Source organism: Neolamprologus multifasciatus, chromosome 19 (assembly GCF_963576455.1).
Source record: "Neolamprologus multifasciatus chromosome 19, fNeoMul1.2, whole genome shotgun sequence".
Lineage (NCBI taxonomy): Eukaryota > Metazoa > Chordata > Actinopteri > Cichliformes > Cichlidae > Neolamprologus > Neolamprologus multifasciatus.
In genome coordinates, this window is record NC_140457.1 from 20,388,619 (window position 1) to 20,404,325 (window position 15,707).

Sequence of the window (15,707 nt, forward strand, 5' to 3'; positions counted from 1 at the left end):
TCTTTATATATCCTTTATAGGTCTGACGACTTTTAAAGCAGTGCTTTAAAATAACTTTAAAAATATCTGAAAAGTTCTTCCAAAACCATTTTCTTCCTGATAAGAGAAGCAATAGCCTGGCAGCAGAAAGTTTCATCTAATTGCTGGTTTAGACTGCGCGGCCTGCTGGAGACTAATTTGAGGTAAGCAAATAAACAGATTTAACTCTCTTGGATGACCTTGAGCTGGTGTGACTGTGAAGCAAGCGTGGCACACTCAGTGAATTTTCCTCTTATAAATAAAGGTTTAAGTAAACACTGCTTAATCATTTTGTCTAAATTCATCAGCTTATACTAAGTACTTATTTACTTATTTCCATCCTGACTGTCAATCGTGTACAGTATTTGATCGTTAGGTCCTGTAGATATTTAGATGCATTGCTCATGATGCCATGAAGTCATGAGGATCAGCACGATAAGTAAACTCACCTCTTCTGGCACTTGAGGCTGTTTAGCAGCATGTCTGTCTGCGGGCTTATTAAAACTTGGCTCCCTAATGAACATTCGCCCTTGAAGCCTGCTGAGTGCTTAGTGCTGCTCAGGAGACGAGGCTCTGGACGCACGGGGCCTCTCTTCCTGCTCCCTACTGAGCGCTCGGTATAAAACTCAGCTGTACCGGCAGGCCGGGTTAGAGTCATATGAATACTTTTACATTACAGTGAACTGGAATGTTAACAAAAGACAGTCCACAGAATAAATTCTATGCTTGTTCCTCCATGTTTTATTTCAGGAGGAAATAAATTTTGTGAGCTAATGTGGAGAACTGTTGCTTTGGCTTGGTGACAGTTTCTGTGTGTCGTTTTGTCATTGTCATCTTGTCAGCTTTGCCTTGAATGATTTAAAACCCACTGCTGCAGCAGCATGGGAGAGCGACAGCAAAAAAGCTGTTCCACATGGGCTGACTGAGACCCTGCAGCCATGCCGTGAGTTCACACTACACCATGCCAATGTGTGTGTGCATGTTTATGCATGAGAACTGTAGCTGAAGCTGAGTGTGATGTGGGGCAATGGTAGACAGAGTTGCTCAATAACATAACCAGTCCAAGATTTCTCTCATGGGTGTGATTCACAAAGTGGGCAGTTATGGGAAACATCCAAGAAGTCCGACTTAAAAGATGTTCTTTTTATCTATCCATCCATGAATTCTGCTCTCTACCAGGAAATGCTGAAGGAGAATGTCCAACCAACAGTTCATGGCCTGTTAAATTATGCAGCATGACAATGATCAGAAATGCACCAGCAAAATCACCAAAAAAAGGACAAAGCACAGAAGAGTGGGCTGAAATTCCTCCACAGCATTTTGAAAGAGTCATTGGCAGTTTTCAAAAACACTTTATTGACGTTGTTGCTGCCAATGGTGGACTATCTATCTATCTATCTATCTATCTATCTATCTATCTATCTATCTATCTATCTATCTGTCTATCTGTCTATCTATCTATCTATCTATCTGTCTATCTGTCTATCTATCTATCTATCTATCTATCTATCTATCTATCTATCTATCTATCTATCTAAGTCCTCTGGTTCTGCCAAAGATGAATGTGACACTAATTTAAAAAACAGTTCAAAGACATTCCTGAAAAGTGCCATGATGAATGGGGCAGTTTTCCCAAACATCTGTTGGAGGCCTCAGTTTCTGTCTGCCTGGAGGGCTCTCGCAGACAGGTCAGGGTAGTCAGAGAGACTTCCTCCCTGAACCTTGCATCCCTCCAGTCCAGTCCCATGGATCCCATGGTCGTAACAAGGTTTCATTGATAGCTGTTCCACTGACTGGACTAAAGTTTAGCCGTTGTTAAATGCTGCCGTTGATGTTACCCTACTGACCTTCACGCACTCAACACTGGCGACTGATAATTAACAAAAGCCTGTGGCAGAGAGCACTTTGAAGTCATCTCTGCTAATCGTCGTGTCATCCCCTTTTTGCTTGAAGTTTGCTTGTGGTAAACAGAGACTAGGCTATGGTGGGCCAGAGGTTTGTTCTGACTAAATGGACTATGGGGAAAAGGTTTAATGGATTGAAAAATAACAAATTTATCATGCTTAATAGGAAGCTATTCAGGTCAAATTGACCTCATGCGGGGGGTTAAATCGCATCGTAACTTTCTGGCGCTCGACCTTCACTGTTAATTGGGGGCAGTGAAGAAGATTTTTCATTCTCCTAACTGCTGAAGAGAGCACATGATTCTCTGCTCACAGCTAACCAAGCATAAGGCCCGTGCAGCAGGACTAGCAGGCCTTAAACACGAGCATTACACGAGTGCTGCATATGGAAAGAAGATTATTCCTTCAAAACACAGCTAGCAATTAGTTTGCCTCAAACTCCAGCGCCATACCAAGTTTATGTGCTGTCATGTTGAAGGCTGGGAAGCACGTGTCATCAGTGAGTCAGCCACCAAATAGGGTTTATGTCTCATCCATTCCCAGCAGTAAAGATAAACAGAACTTAACCTGCATTACTCAACAGGCCTGCAGTTTAATATCAAAACAACTGACAATTTGTTAAATCTTTGCTTTATGGTGCATGCAGTCAGACTAACACATGGGTGGCTTAGGGGTGAAATAAAATAACACAGTTGACGTGTGAACTAAAAAACCCTGCAGCAAAACAAGGTTTAAAAAGCAACAAAAAAAGTGAGTTACAGCTGACACTGCTGTAAATAAAGATAAGATTTAAAGGCAGATGTACAGTTTATTTACCACACAGGCCTATACTTTCCATATTATAAACATTACAGGCTGTTTGTTGATACTTGACTTAAATCATCGTGACCTTCTGGAGGCAATTAAAGGACTCTAATGGGAACAGCAGTTTTTCAGATGTAAGGTCTATTTTATAAGACGCTACCTGACACTAATAAAGTGTAAAAGAAGAAGAAGGAGAAATCGCTCCTTTATTGCTTTTTAACTTTTCCCACTGAAAAAATAGTCCTTTTGTTTCGAGTGCACTCCCTGAATTAAGATGCCAGGTTGGTGCCACACAGTTGGCATGTACTTTGAAGTACTTGTCTCACCTTTGACCCAGTTTCTAAAAAATACCTAATCTAATATCACCCCTTGAATCTTTCTTTGTTGTGTGTCATGAAAACGTGATGAACAGAACCATCATTTTTGCGAGATACACGTGTGGAGCAGTTTGTTTTTCTGCGGTGGGTAAGGGGCTGAGGGGCAAATGCAGCAGATATCCATTTCTGTCCTCCTGGTAAAGCTGCTAATGTGGAAAATGCTTGACCTTGATTTTCCACGGTCGGTTGGTAGAGACAGCGTAAAGCCGTAAAGCAACGAGAATAGGGGCTGAAGCTTTGAGGCACGGCCCATCTATAAACCCTTCAAGACAAAACAGCAACAGAGTCAGCCCAGAGCGCCTTGCGGCCAGGTCACAACCAGGGGACCAGAAGGAAGAGAGCTCCAGGGACTCGGGCCAGCGGCGCGAGATGCACGCTTAAATCGAGGGTAAGGGGCCAGGAAAATTGAAAGGGAGGAGCAGAGAGGAGGAAGAAAGCTCCGGTTGAAACGCCAGAATGATCTATCGCACACATTAACTCCTCCCTCAGCTGTTTTTTTCTTTTGTGAACTGAATACTCAGAATTTACAAGAATGCATGTCACCAAGGGCACTCCATCGCACTCCTATTTAGACATTACTGCCAGTGCTGATTTATGCTGTGACTGATTTCTGAATCTTTTAGGCTACATCTGGCTAATGAGTAGAAGGCCCCCACATCTTTAGAAAAAATGTATGTTTTCTGGAAAGTTATTGCATGTTCTTATTTGACCTAATTGGCTGCCAGCGTGATCCACCCTTTGAATCCGCTCCAGCAGCATTTATCATGCAGCGGTGTGACATCATTCTGCATATTGTTCATTGGAGACATTTTTAAATCAAACTTCAAGAGACAGAGGGACTGCACGAGAGAATTTCAGGCTGAAGTGGAGCAGCAGACACTTAACCAAAGTGTAGAAAAAAAACAAAACAAAGGCAGCATATTACACAGCCTACTGAAGCCATACAAGAAGACAACAATACATGGCAGCAACTTTAATGTCATAACCTAGAATTTTACATTTGAATGAATCCAAAGGAATCTTCTATATTCTTTTTTGTGATGTAGGACTTTTGGCGTAATCAAATATAAATCTTACATTTATTATCTGATTTCTGGATCAAAATTCAAGTAGCATACATTATTCAGCAAATTAACACCAAGAAGTATCTAGACTGGGGTTGTGAAATACGAGGCCCGGGGGCCAGAATCAGCCTGGCAAAGACATTAACGAGGACATGCGTTTGAAAATCTTTCCTACTGATAAAAGTCAACATCAAGTTATAAGCGTTATTAACACCAAATATACCTGACAATGCTCTTATCACGCACAGTAGAAACCATCTTCCCACTACTACAGAAGCTAACATCCACGGTTTTCCTTCTCTCCGACTCTTTAATCTTAATGTACCAGATTTTTTCCTGGATTGGCTGCTTTGCAAACGCCAGCTAATAGCCTGTCAAGTCAAAAAATCTGTGAATAGACAAATTTTTCCATGAATAAGTTCCAGAAATCGGTGATTCTGCGAATAGTGAATCGTGGATAAAAAGACCTCCCCCATGACCGCTCATACCACACCATACCACTTAGGTTAAACTTCTTCGTTGGTTAAATACCTGTAGTCTTAGTATTATAACTAGTTGAACTGACGGAAAGAGGAGATTCAGTGGTCCGGCCCACTTAAGGTTAAAGTGGGCTCTACACACCTGGTCTAGACAAAACCAATCAGATGAAATCAATTTTTCAAGTACCTAGATTGAATCACTGTCTTTCTTTCTTAGAATTCTATCTCAGAAGCCAGAGTCTACTGACATATTCAAGAAGTTGTGCAAAAGCTCCACGGGGGTTCATTTGCTAGCGGGTACAAGAATGAATGTCTTGTCTTTGTCTACTATACTGTTTATTATACACAGTTCTGCTGCTAGGAGTTTCTCCGTTTCACAGACTGTGCTGCAATAAGGGTTATAATACATAATTATTTCTGTATCAAAGCCAATCTTTTGAAAGGGGCAAAAGGATAATTTGTAAAAGGGAAGTAATTAATCTAATCTTTGTTACAGTTTTCATCATTCCAGTCAGCTAAAGGTCTTTGTTAACTTAACAACTCACACCCATAAATGAAAGAGCCGATCACTCAGCCGTGAAGCAATGCGAGGTGGACGCGTTGCCAGTGCTATGACATGCATCAGAAACGTTGCCAGTGGCGCTACAGTCTGTCTGACGTTCGCGTGTTTCTGGAGTGCTCCGCCATTTGAAAGCGCAGATGGAGCTGAAAGATTTCCCTCTAGATCCAGCACCGTACAGTATGGCTCGGAGGCAAACGCGCACGCATTTCTCAGTTGTTTCACGGCTGCACTTGTAACACCCATAAAAAGTACGAATATCACGAAAGGCAAAGTGAAGGTGGTTGTCTTAAATAACACCCATGTGACCTACTTCTATTACCCAGCTGACAGCTCTTTGTTCACGCAAGCTGGGAAAGACCCTGCAGCCCAAGCCCTAAGTGCATTAGATTGATCCTGCTCTATCTTTAACTGTTTCCTCTAGTTGTGCGAATGCCTGTTTTATGTACAGTGCTCAATCTATTATGAAGCGTGATGGAGAACTTCTGCAATGATCCTTCTAAGGAAAAGCTGCCATGTTCAATGAAAAATAACACATCAATAAAGCACGTAATTCGAGTTTTTACAAAGTGGTTTTCTGCCAAAATGACCCTCCTTTTTCCACATTTTCCCTCAGGTCCTCACCGCTGCCCAGTCTGAACAATGTCAGTATTATGTTAGCTCCCGGGCAAAAAGAAAGGAGAGTTGAAGTCTTTGATACAAACAGCAAAAGGTAGCTAATGAAGAGATTGGCGCTCCTTGTTGTTAGTGCACTCTATTGAAAGTCAATACAACAGCCCGATTCACATAGATCACTTAAAATTCTGGAGGAGCGGCTAAGAATACACAGTTGATACTTGGTTATAACAGGAGCCCTACATTCTGGTAATGATACTGCTTAGCTGTCTTGTGTCTTACACTTGACCTCTGACCCCTCACTCGTGCAGCAGTGACAAGGCCGTCAACTAAACTGATGCAAATATGACATTCACGCTGACAGCAGTTAATCAGCTTCCATCTATTTGTCCAAGATTACACCATCGAACGTGAGACAGTAAAAAGCACTTAATAATGTGGAAGCAATTCAAATCCACTTCAGGCTTGCTGTATCAAACACAGGCACGCACACATAAGCGGATCGTCGGTTCAGTCATGGGACTTGGATATTTTTGCTGATTTGACCCTGCGCTTTGTGTGAAACCTCGCAGTGTAATGCAGTTATATTTCTGCTCTGCATTTGAAAGATGATAGGAGTGGCTTGGTTGTCATGCCAGAGCTTTCAAAGGACTCTTTGTGTAGAAGCGTCGGTCATAGCCAGAGACATCCTCCTGGTATTTATTCTAGAGTTCCTCCAGATGCTGCAAATTGAAGCCTATCAAATTGGCCCACATTAAAGTCCACTTTCATAACATTGTTGCTCCACAAATTTTTAATGATTCCCAAACAAGGGTTAGTTAAGGGGTATGTTAAAGACTGTATCTAGGGTAATCTGAATCTATCTATCTATCTATCTATCTATCTATCTATCTATCTATCTATCTAATAGATAAACAGATATAGATCTATCTGTCTATCTGCCAAGTTTGGAGTAGTTTGCATCAAGAGTTCCTTTGATAGCCGAAGAGCATCTACCTAACGTTCCTCTCACCATCAGTCTAACATGGTGGTAGTAGTGTGATGGTCTGTGACTGCTTTAGCACCTGGACGACTTGATGTAATTGATGAAGCCAGCTCTCTACTAGGAAATCCTGAATGGCCTGCATGGTAAATGGTAAATGGCCTGCATTTGTATAGCGCTTTTCTAGTCCCTAAGGACCCCAAAGCGCTTTACACTACACTCAGTCATTCACCCATTCACACACACATTCACACACTGGCAATGGCAAGCTACATTGTAGCCACAGCTGCCCTGGGGCGCACTGACGCACTGCCGGACACTGGTGCCACCGGGCCCTCTGACCAACACCAGTAGGCAAACATGGGGTTAGTATCTTGCCCAAGGATATTTGGCATACAGCCAGGAGGCAGCCTGGGATCGAACCACTGACCTTCTGATTAGTGGCTGACCTGCTCTGCCACCTGAGCTACAGCCACCCAAGGTAAATGTCCACCCATCAGTTCATGCCCTGAAGGTTAAGCAGTCTTGTGTTCTGCAGGGGGCGGTGACTGTAAATGCAACAGCAAGTCCTCGTCTGAATGGTTAAAAAAAAAGATGAAAGTTTCTGGAGTGGCCCTGTCAAAGTCTGGACTTAAATCTGATTAAAATGCTTTGGTGTAACCTTAAACATGTCGCTCATGCTCAAAGCCCCTCCAATGTGGCTTAATTTTAAAAGATCCTGCAAAGACCAGCGAGCCACAATTAATCCACAGCGATGTGAAACGAATGCACTTAATCAGGTCTCCCAACAACACACCTCCCAAGTTTGGAGTAGTTCAGATGAAAATTTCTTTAGATGGCTGAGAAGAACATAAATTATGGATTTTTGACAAGAAACTAAAGGCGTTGGACAGATAACCTGTTGACATATTTTCTTGTAGCTGATAAATAAAACTAAACTAAATGTAACTGTCTAAAATTCTTGTCGATAAGTGAGAATCCAAGTGGTAGAACAATTAATCAACTGACTGGAACATAAGGAGGTATTTAAGTGTGACACGGGTGTACACCTGCCAGGAAAGGTTGGCAACGTCTGCCCTACACAGATACACGAGCATGTAACATGACTCAGAAACAGATTAAGACATTGATTTAAACTCAGCAAGGAACACTTGAGCAGCAGCCAGCTGCTCATTCGCACAGGTCACTGAGGAGATCTGTCTGTCCATGTAGGGGTAACCCTCATGGATGCTGGGGTCAGATGGCTGTGATCTTTTTGTTGCCATCTGCATTAGGAAAGCATGCTTGATTTAACAGTTATCAGGCAAAAATAGGGTACAGTAGCAGGCAGCAAGCTAGAGAAGCATAAGACAAATGTGGCATCCTTTGTAATTAGATTAGTATGGGTTAGAAGATAAGCTGTAATCAATTGTAGTGGTCAGTCCGAACCTTCACAGATTTAGTTTGCATGGATCGCTAACAAAAAAAGGGAACACAGACGTCACTTTTCAGGGGTTTTGGATATTTCATGGCTGGGAAAAAGAATGAATGGGTAGAAAACAGCACTCTGTGTGTTTTGGATGGCAGTTCTGTGAGTGGTAATGGTGCTTAGGGAGTAAGGAGAGCGCTCATGAAAGAGACAGGCGTGCATCTTTGTGGGCTGAATGAGAGAAGCGAGCCAGCTCTCTTTGGGTAGTTTAGGGTCTTATGGGAGAAGAGAAATGTGTTATTTCCAGACAGTGAGAGGGAAAGTGATGATGCAGCAGATGAAAAGAGGAGATGAATTGGATGTTACATAACTTGACCAGTTTTCCAAGGTTTCAGTTTGAGGGAGTCTGAACTGTGAGCTTTTTATTGCCAGATCAAAATGTGTGTGTATGGTCAGGAAGCACGTTTTACATATATCCTGCAATCTATAAAAGCTTAACACTACCACTGTAAATTAGCTTTAAAGTGCCCTTACATGGTTCACAGTGTGTCCTACCACAGAAATGGGTTAATAGAATAATAAGCCTAATTAATTAAAAATAATCATAAAACGGTGACTTTGAAATAATGAAACAATCAGCTCTGCGAAAGGAAGAAAAAAACATCTGGAAGTTGTATAATATTTTCTACGCTGTCAACTTAAATTTAAATTGAAGGTAATGATTAATGCAGCTGCATTCATAAAACGGTCCTGCTCCGAAGAAATGCAGAGCAACAACATGTAACTTGGCAGAGAAAGTGCGTGTGGGCACATGGACCGAGCGATGCTGTAAGTAGAAGCAAGAATACATCCGACAAGGGGGAGTTTCTCCACGCAAAGCGCATGCAATCCCTACAAAAATTCCCAGTGACTTCAGATCCAAGGAGGTGGTGATACTCATGCGAGCACGATTCAAACTCTCTCACTTAGAGTAAGAATACAGCCTCAGAGCCCAGAGCCAGCGCGCTGCTCTCTTTGCCCCTCTTTTCTTGTTCAACATAAAGTAAAGAGACGCAGATAGAATAATGTTTGCGTAAAACAGCATCTTTTTTCAGCGCGGGGGAAAGAAAAAAGCTGATAGTGTCTCCGTTTTCGGACTGTAGAAAAGTAAAGACTTGATAACCTGAAGACATTCTGTTTACGTCTTACCTGGGCATTATGAAGAGGTATCCGGGCATTTTTCATTGTTGGGAGAGGATGCGGTCTTGCTGAGCTCGTGTAAAACGGTTTCTCGTTTTATTTCTATTTTCTTCTTCGTTTTATTTTTTTTTTTGAGTTGCTCCTATTTTAGTGGCTCTTGATAGAAACGGTAACGCGTGTGCCCTTTTACGCGGTAGTTTCAAAAAACTTTGCATGCCCAAAATGGACCGTGCAGGATTTGCTCTTTTAATGATTTTGACTGTTGTGCTCGTGCGAGTTGGTGACAGTCAAAGGGACGCGGCAGGTGGGAGGAAAGAGGGTGTGGGGGCAGGCCGGGCGGTCTGGGACCAGCTGCAGTCCCGGGGGATCAGTCGAGGTCACTCGCCGAGGGGACCGCGGGACGGTTCGTCCTCAAGAACATCCGGTGACTCTTCACCTGGGACCAGTCAGTCGAGGACTCTGGTCCGCCTGCCCAGGGGGACATCATCTCAGGAGAATCGCAAGCACATATCCAAAGAAAGACCGGTCCATGCTGCTGGCACCTCCGGGGAAGATCTTGTCTCTGCGCCGAGGGATGGTGCGCGGCGCACCGCCAGACACCCTGCCAGCCAGCAGCAACGAAACAGAGTGAACCGCAGGCAGAGCAGCAGGCACAGCTCTGCCAGCACTAAGCGACTTATCGGGTAAGAGTGACGGCCAAGTTCCCCACTGTCAGCAGTCTAAAAGTTTTACTTTGCTTTATCAAACTCTGGATGAGCAGCAGTGGGCTACTTTAGGAGGAACGTGTGACCTATTTAGCTGTAGCGACTAGTCCTTGTGATTTACTGTAAAGTGATGGTGGCCCCTTTACCGTAATCTTTCTTCCTGTAAGGTAAATCAGCACATTCCCCCAAAGCACTCTGTATACTGCATTAATTTGTCAACCAGTAGGTGACAGCTTTAAGCCAACTAAATATGAATTATTATATTAATAACGTATGGGTTTTGTTATCAAGGTCATGGCAGAACATGAAATAATAGCTGAGGTCAAACACCGTTGATTACTGGGCTGATGTGGCGGCGGCAGTAATGAACAGCAAATGTGATGCATATGGGTGAACTGTGTTTGAACTATTTAACATTGCATTATCACCATTTCCTCCCATTACTACACATTACAGTATATTCAAATTGCAGGAGGAGACTGGCTGCAGCCTGCTTCAGTGCGAGTGCTCCAGTTTTAGGCTTTTGCCTGTGGCCATGTATTGTAGTGGCTCCACCAAAGCGTTGGCTGGTGAGCATTTAAAAAATTTGCTCGGTGATCAGAAACACCTGTTTCTCCAGTGGCACTCGCTCCAGCCTGCAAATCTCCTGTTGGGTCTCTGTTAAACTCTAAACAGGACAACGGGCTGTTTCCATATTAGACCTCTTTTCTTTTTGTTAAATGAAGCCTCCTGCATCCACTCCTGTTTGTTCCACTGGGACAAAGCTTGATACACACTGGAGGGTGAATGTTTACATAATAATCAGAGGGAGATTTGAACGGCTCATCTTGGACTGCTGTCACAGAAAAATATATATAAAGCATTTCTTCTGTGTGGCATAACAGGTCTATTATTGATATGTCCAAGTTATGGAGGATTGTTTAGAAGAAATAGATGGGCCTGCATATGATATGCACTTACAGCCTGCTACCCCAGCTACCTACTTGCTACTGACTCTACTGTAATGCCTTTGGTGAGCAGGACCTTGAGAAGTAGCATGCCCCACTAAACTCACGAGGCTTCACAGACAGGATATGATGATGTCAGCGCTCACATGTACCTTTCTCTCTGCGTAGCAGATGTGTTATGTTGTTTTGGTCTGAACCATTAAACCTGAAAAAACCAGCACATTCGGACCAATCCATCACTCAGACATCGAGGTGCTGTCTGTTTAAAGCAGCGTGCAGAGAAAATTGCTCGGTACAGGATTAGATCCAACATGCTTTATTGCAGGATAGGGCGAATGCCTTGCTCGACGTTGCCAAAAACACATATTCCAGTGTTGAATGAATGGGGTTCTTTGAGTTTTTCGAGCAACATAAAGGTGGGCGTTGCGTAAATCTGCGGGAACATTACCTTTTAGTAGTCTGCGTGGTGATTTTAACACTTATTAGTTCAGATGAATCATCTGCTGCTTGTTAGAGAAAGTGTTCGCATGACACATTTCCTCTTTGGAATTCCCACTCGCTCATTTACCGTACCCCGCAGCACTGGCAGAGCTGGGCTCGCTTAGCTCTCCTTTACATTAAACTTGACTCAGTGTGACTCCTCTTTCTGTTTTCGCTGCACCTGTCAGATTGGTGATTGATCCAGATAGCTCAGCGGTGAAATAATTCTATGCCTCCTCATGTTGAGGTTTAAATAAAAATATAACAAGGTGCGAACAAGGTGTTATCTACCTATATTTTAGCCTAGGGCATGCTACTAATTATGTTGTATAAAGGTCTCCATTACACGCATAAATCCCTTGATGGAATTTGAACGTGATGACTGATGTCTTTGGCACGAGCCTGACCTGATGTGTTTGATTTATGACAAAACTAAGCTTGCCAGAGGGTCCAAATAACTGCATTTTATCCCTGTGACGCCTCAGTAACACTCAGAGCATCCACTGAGCGCGATCCAACTGAGGTCAATGAGTCAATCCCCCGTTATCTTCTCAAATCACCATGAGTCAGACATCCACTTACTGTAATATCTTGTGAAAAGATGATGGGGCACAGAGCCATGCCAGCGTGTTGACTGTTGCCCCAGAGTTGCTCTTGCGGTCTGGTGCCTTTTCATCTATCTCGCCGCAAAAATTGGCCTGGACTACCAGTTAGGATTAACGAGTAAAAGAATCCAGATATAGCTGTTTAAAACTTGTCATCTCTCATTTGCTCTATGATTTATAGAAGATGCAGGGTGTTTTTTCGTGTCCCGTATGCCTCGCTTAATCCTTCCAGGGCTCAGATAACTCTGTATTTGTCTTCACCCTGGACTCTCGCATAACAGCACGAGGGACTTGTGGGTCCACACGCAGATAAAGTTTCGTGACTTGCCCTGAATTTTTTTTTTTCATTATTAAATAAAATGCAATTATAGCGTAATCTCCGAGTTGTTCCTATCAATAGCCTAGCCACATCAGAAGGATTTGAAACCCTTAACAGCCTTTGCAATCAGATCAGTTTGTCATGCGAGGAGGTTCACCCTACTCACAGTTATTGCCTTGTGGATTAACACCTGAGAAAAAGAACTTTTATTTCACCCTATTTTTCCCGTCTTTTGTGATCTTTTGTTCAGGCCGAATGTCTGTGGAGGTCAGCAGTGCTGCTCTGGTTGGGCTTTGGCACCAGGAACCAACCGCTGCATAAAACGTAAGTGTCGTTAACTCAGTACCCAGTGTAAACTTTAAATAAACGTACCTTGCTTGAATATCCTTTGATTTGGCTGCTCAGTTTGGCAACCGAGGACACACGAATTGGTGAAGCGGCACACAAGCACACTGACATGCATTATATAGAAGAGAACTTCCTCTGCTAGTAAACTTTGCAGACAGAGAGGCTTTACAATCTAAGGCCCTCAGACTGAAAAATAACATAGTAAATGGCTACTAATGACTATCCTGTCAAGCGGAATTGCCCTATGAAAGTTTTCCCTGAGTGTTATTGCCCCCATGGTCATGTTCATCATGCAGTGTTTGCCTTTTTCTTTTCATGTAAGACCCTCGCTTGGAAATTACCGACACTTAGCACTTGGCTGTCTTTGTGACAGCAGTCCTTAATTATGGGTGGAACTGCTGCTTCTTTTTATTCGACCGCAGCGGTATTGAATAACCAGATAATTAAAAGTGGAACAGAAGACACAGGCTGTGAATGAATACAGAGCCATATCTTTAAAATGTAACACTGACCCGGGCTGAAAAAGCGCCTGTCAGCCCGAACAGTGTTGCTGTTTCTTTCTTTAGCTTGCATATAGACTATCTCTGGGAGAAAATCCATTTTTTAGACATGCTATTTCAGATGATCCTAAAGTAAGATTGCTGCAACTCATTCCACATTTGGTTCTTGCAAAAATAACAGGTTGGAATGAAAACCTTTTTTTTTTTAGTAAAAGTTATCTTTAAATTTTACAAGCGCAGTAAAACCCACACTGTTAAGTGACATCTATCTAGCAGTAAAACTGGCCATGGTTTTTTTTGGACTTGTTTACTGTTTTCTCTGTTTTGTTTCTGCTAATTATCTCCCCCTCACACACGCAACCCCGTTTCACGCACATTTCAGCCGGTACACAGCGAGCTGATTGGCTCCAGCGGTCTTCTTATTAGATCTGCCTCCCTCGTGCTCAACACAAAGCTTCCCTCCATTTTTCCCCCCTCCCTCAATGCAGAGTTAAAGGCACACTTACCAAGGCGTAAATTACATTTAATGTGGAGCTGGAGTTACCTAAATTAAAAGAGTAAATACTTTTAATCTGTCAGATAATAACAGGTTCAGCCTAGCGCCCCTATGTTAAACAAGGCGGTGGATCTGAGCAGGCCAGGGGACTGTCTGACCATCTGGACCCTCTTACAGCTTGGCCCTGACCCAGGTCTGACTGGAGGCTATGCTATCATCAGCTGAGTGAAGCGCCACAGCCGGCAAGGTGCCAACATAAAGGCCCCAGACTGGAGCGCGGACTGGAAGCCCCCACGTAGAAGACCTCCGTGGAGGAAAACAAGCTCAGGCTATCTATACTTCGTCTTTGCCCGAGATACAGCCTGCTTTACTGGGAGAGGGCAACCTGAGAAAACATGTTCACAGTGGGGGAAAGAAAAGGAACAAACGTGCCGGGCGGGAGCAAGAAGTAAAAACATAACGTGGCTGAGTTGTGTCTAGGAAATTTTCACTGAAGGGATTGAAGTAATGTCTAATACAAAGTGGCGGCTGAGGGCTTCACCCGCGAGGCTGCATTCAGTGTCTAGAATCACGCTTTCCTCACAATACCTCCTTGTTCAGTTGCGTTGAGGTCAGAGAAAACGTGACAGGAACTGGATCACAGGTCGTCCCGGGAGTGCGCCTATTTTTACGTGTAAGAGCCGTGTTTATTAAAAGGTTGACGTCTCAGTCTCGGTCGTGCGTCTGATTAGAGATCGTCATCTGGTTCCCTAAATCCTCGGTCCTGCCCACATCCTGGAAGGTTTGGTGCTGACTATCTCTGTTTTCAAGTTCAGGATTGATGGTTAGCAGACTTGTTTATGTATTAAAGCAAATTCCATGTGCCAAAAATAGCCAGCGAGTTCTGGTCTAAGGCTTTGAATCATTGAGAAGAACATTGCATTTCCTCTGCTGTGTCATGCTTGTTCGCCTTCTGGTGAAGTTAACTGCCTTTATTACAGATGAAAGCTTATAGGCTTTTATTACCACCGTTTTACCTAAAGAATATTAATTTTATTTATGGTGGCTTATAACCAAAGATGTGTGCGTGTGTTGCGTTTGGCTGGTAAAGTGAGGCCAGGTGCAAGCTTGGCTATATTTCCATCTGTTTACTCGTAAGTAGAATCGAAGCTCCTGGTGAGTTAAATGGGGAATCTTGTTTCTGGGTCAGCACTTAAGACTTAGTTCCTCAGTGTGATGATTCACATCTGTTCATCAAAAGTGCAGTTGCACAGAAAAAAGGAGCAGAGGGAGCCCATATTGTAGCTTCACTACTAATAGCCAAGCAGCAGCCTTGCCTTAGTTATAAGACAGTGTGCTCCATTACTGGTGCTGTCAACAACCTCGTGACTATCTGCAGCTCTCAGATGGAAACCTGCAGATAGTTCATGGTCAGATCTCTAACTAAAACGTAAGAATTTCCATCAGTTTAAAGTGTTGCTTTAACCAACAGCTTGACAAGGCATTCACTAAATACATCAATAAGTAGTAAACCATAAAAAACGAGAGAAAGCAGCATGTTTGCTTAGTACAGACAAATCTGTTGCACCGGCTTCTAAATAACCACTATTTACAAAACAGTGAGATACTTAGATATGGAATTAGAGGGGAAGTTTGAACTGCTGGCATGTTTTAGAATAAATACAGTAACCCTCAATTAGATGTCTTGTACACCAGCGTAAAATTACTGTTTTAAAGTTTTGGTTTAAAACACGTTTTGAAAAAAAGAACCCAAACTTTTAAAGCCCCCTGTAACCAGAATGTAGATTTAAATCACATTACTGTGTTTTTTCCACTCATATCTTTGCGCTCATGTGGCTGGCAGTAAATCATTTTGTGGATAGGGTACTACGGATTGCTCCCACGGGGGTTTTTTGTGCCAAAATGGAAGCAGTTTACTG

At 43.0% G+C, this 15,707-nt stretch overlaps 1 protein-coding gene across 5 annotated transcripts in view; it reads left to right on the forward strand.

Annotated features, from left to right (window-relative positions):
* The first annotated feature begins 9,093 nt into the window (after positions 1-9,093).
* Positions 9,094-15,707, forward strand: part of LOC146496525 (latent-transforming growth factor beta-binding protein 2-like) — a 90,783-nt gene continuing 84,169 nt past the window's right edge. For 2 of the 5 annotated variants that reach the window (XM_085142507.1, XM_085142510.1), the window contains exons 1-2: positions 9,100-10,072; positions 12,695-12,768. In XM_085142507.1, coding sequence (XP_084998633.1) covers positions 9,603-10,072; positions 12,695-12,768 — 544 coding nt within the window. In that variant the 5' untranslated portion in view covers positions 9,100-9,602. Of the gene's footprint in view, positions 10,073-12,694; positions 12,769-15,707 lie in introns of all 5 variants that reach the window. The other 3 variants (XM_085142511.1, XM_085142509.1, XM_085142508.1) reach the window with 3 other exon arrangements.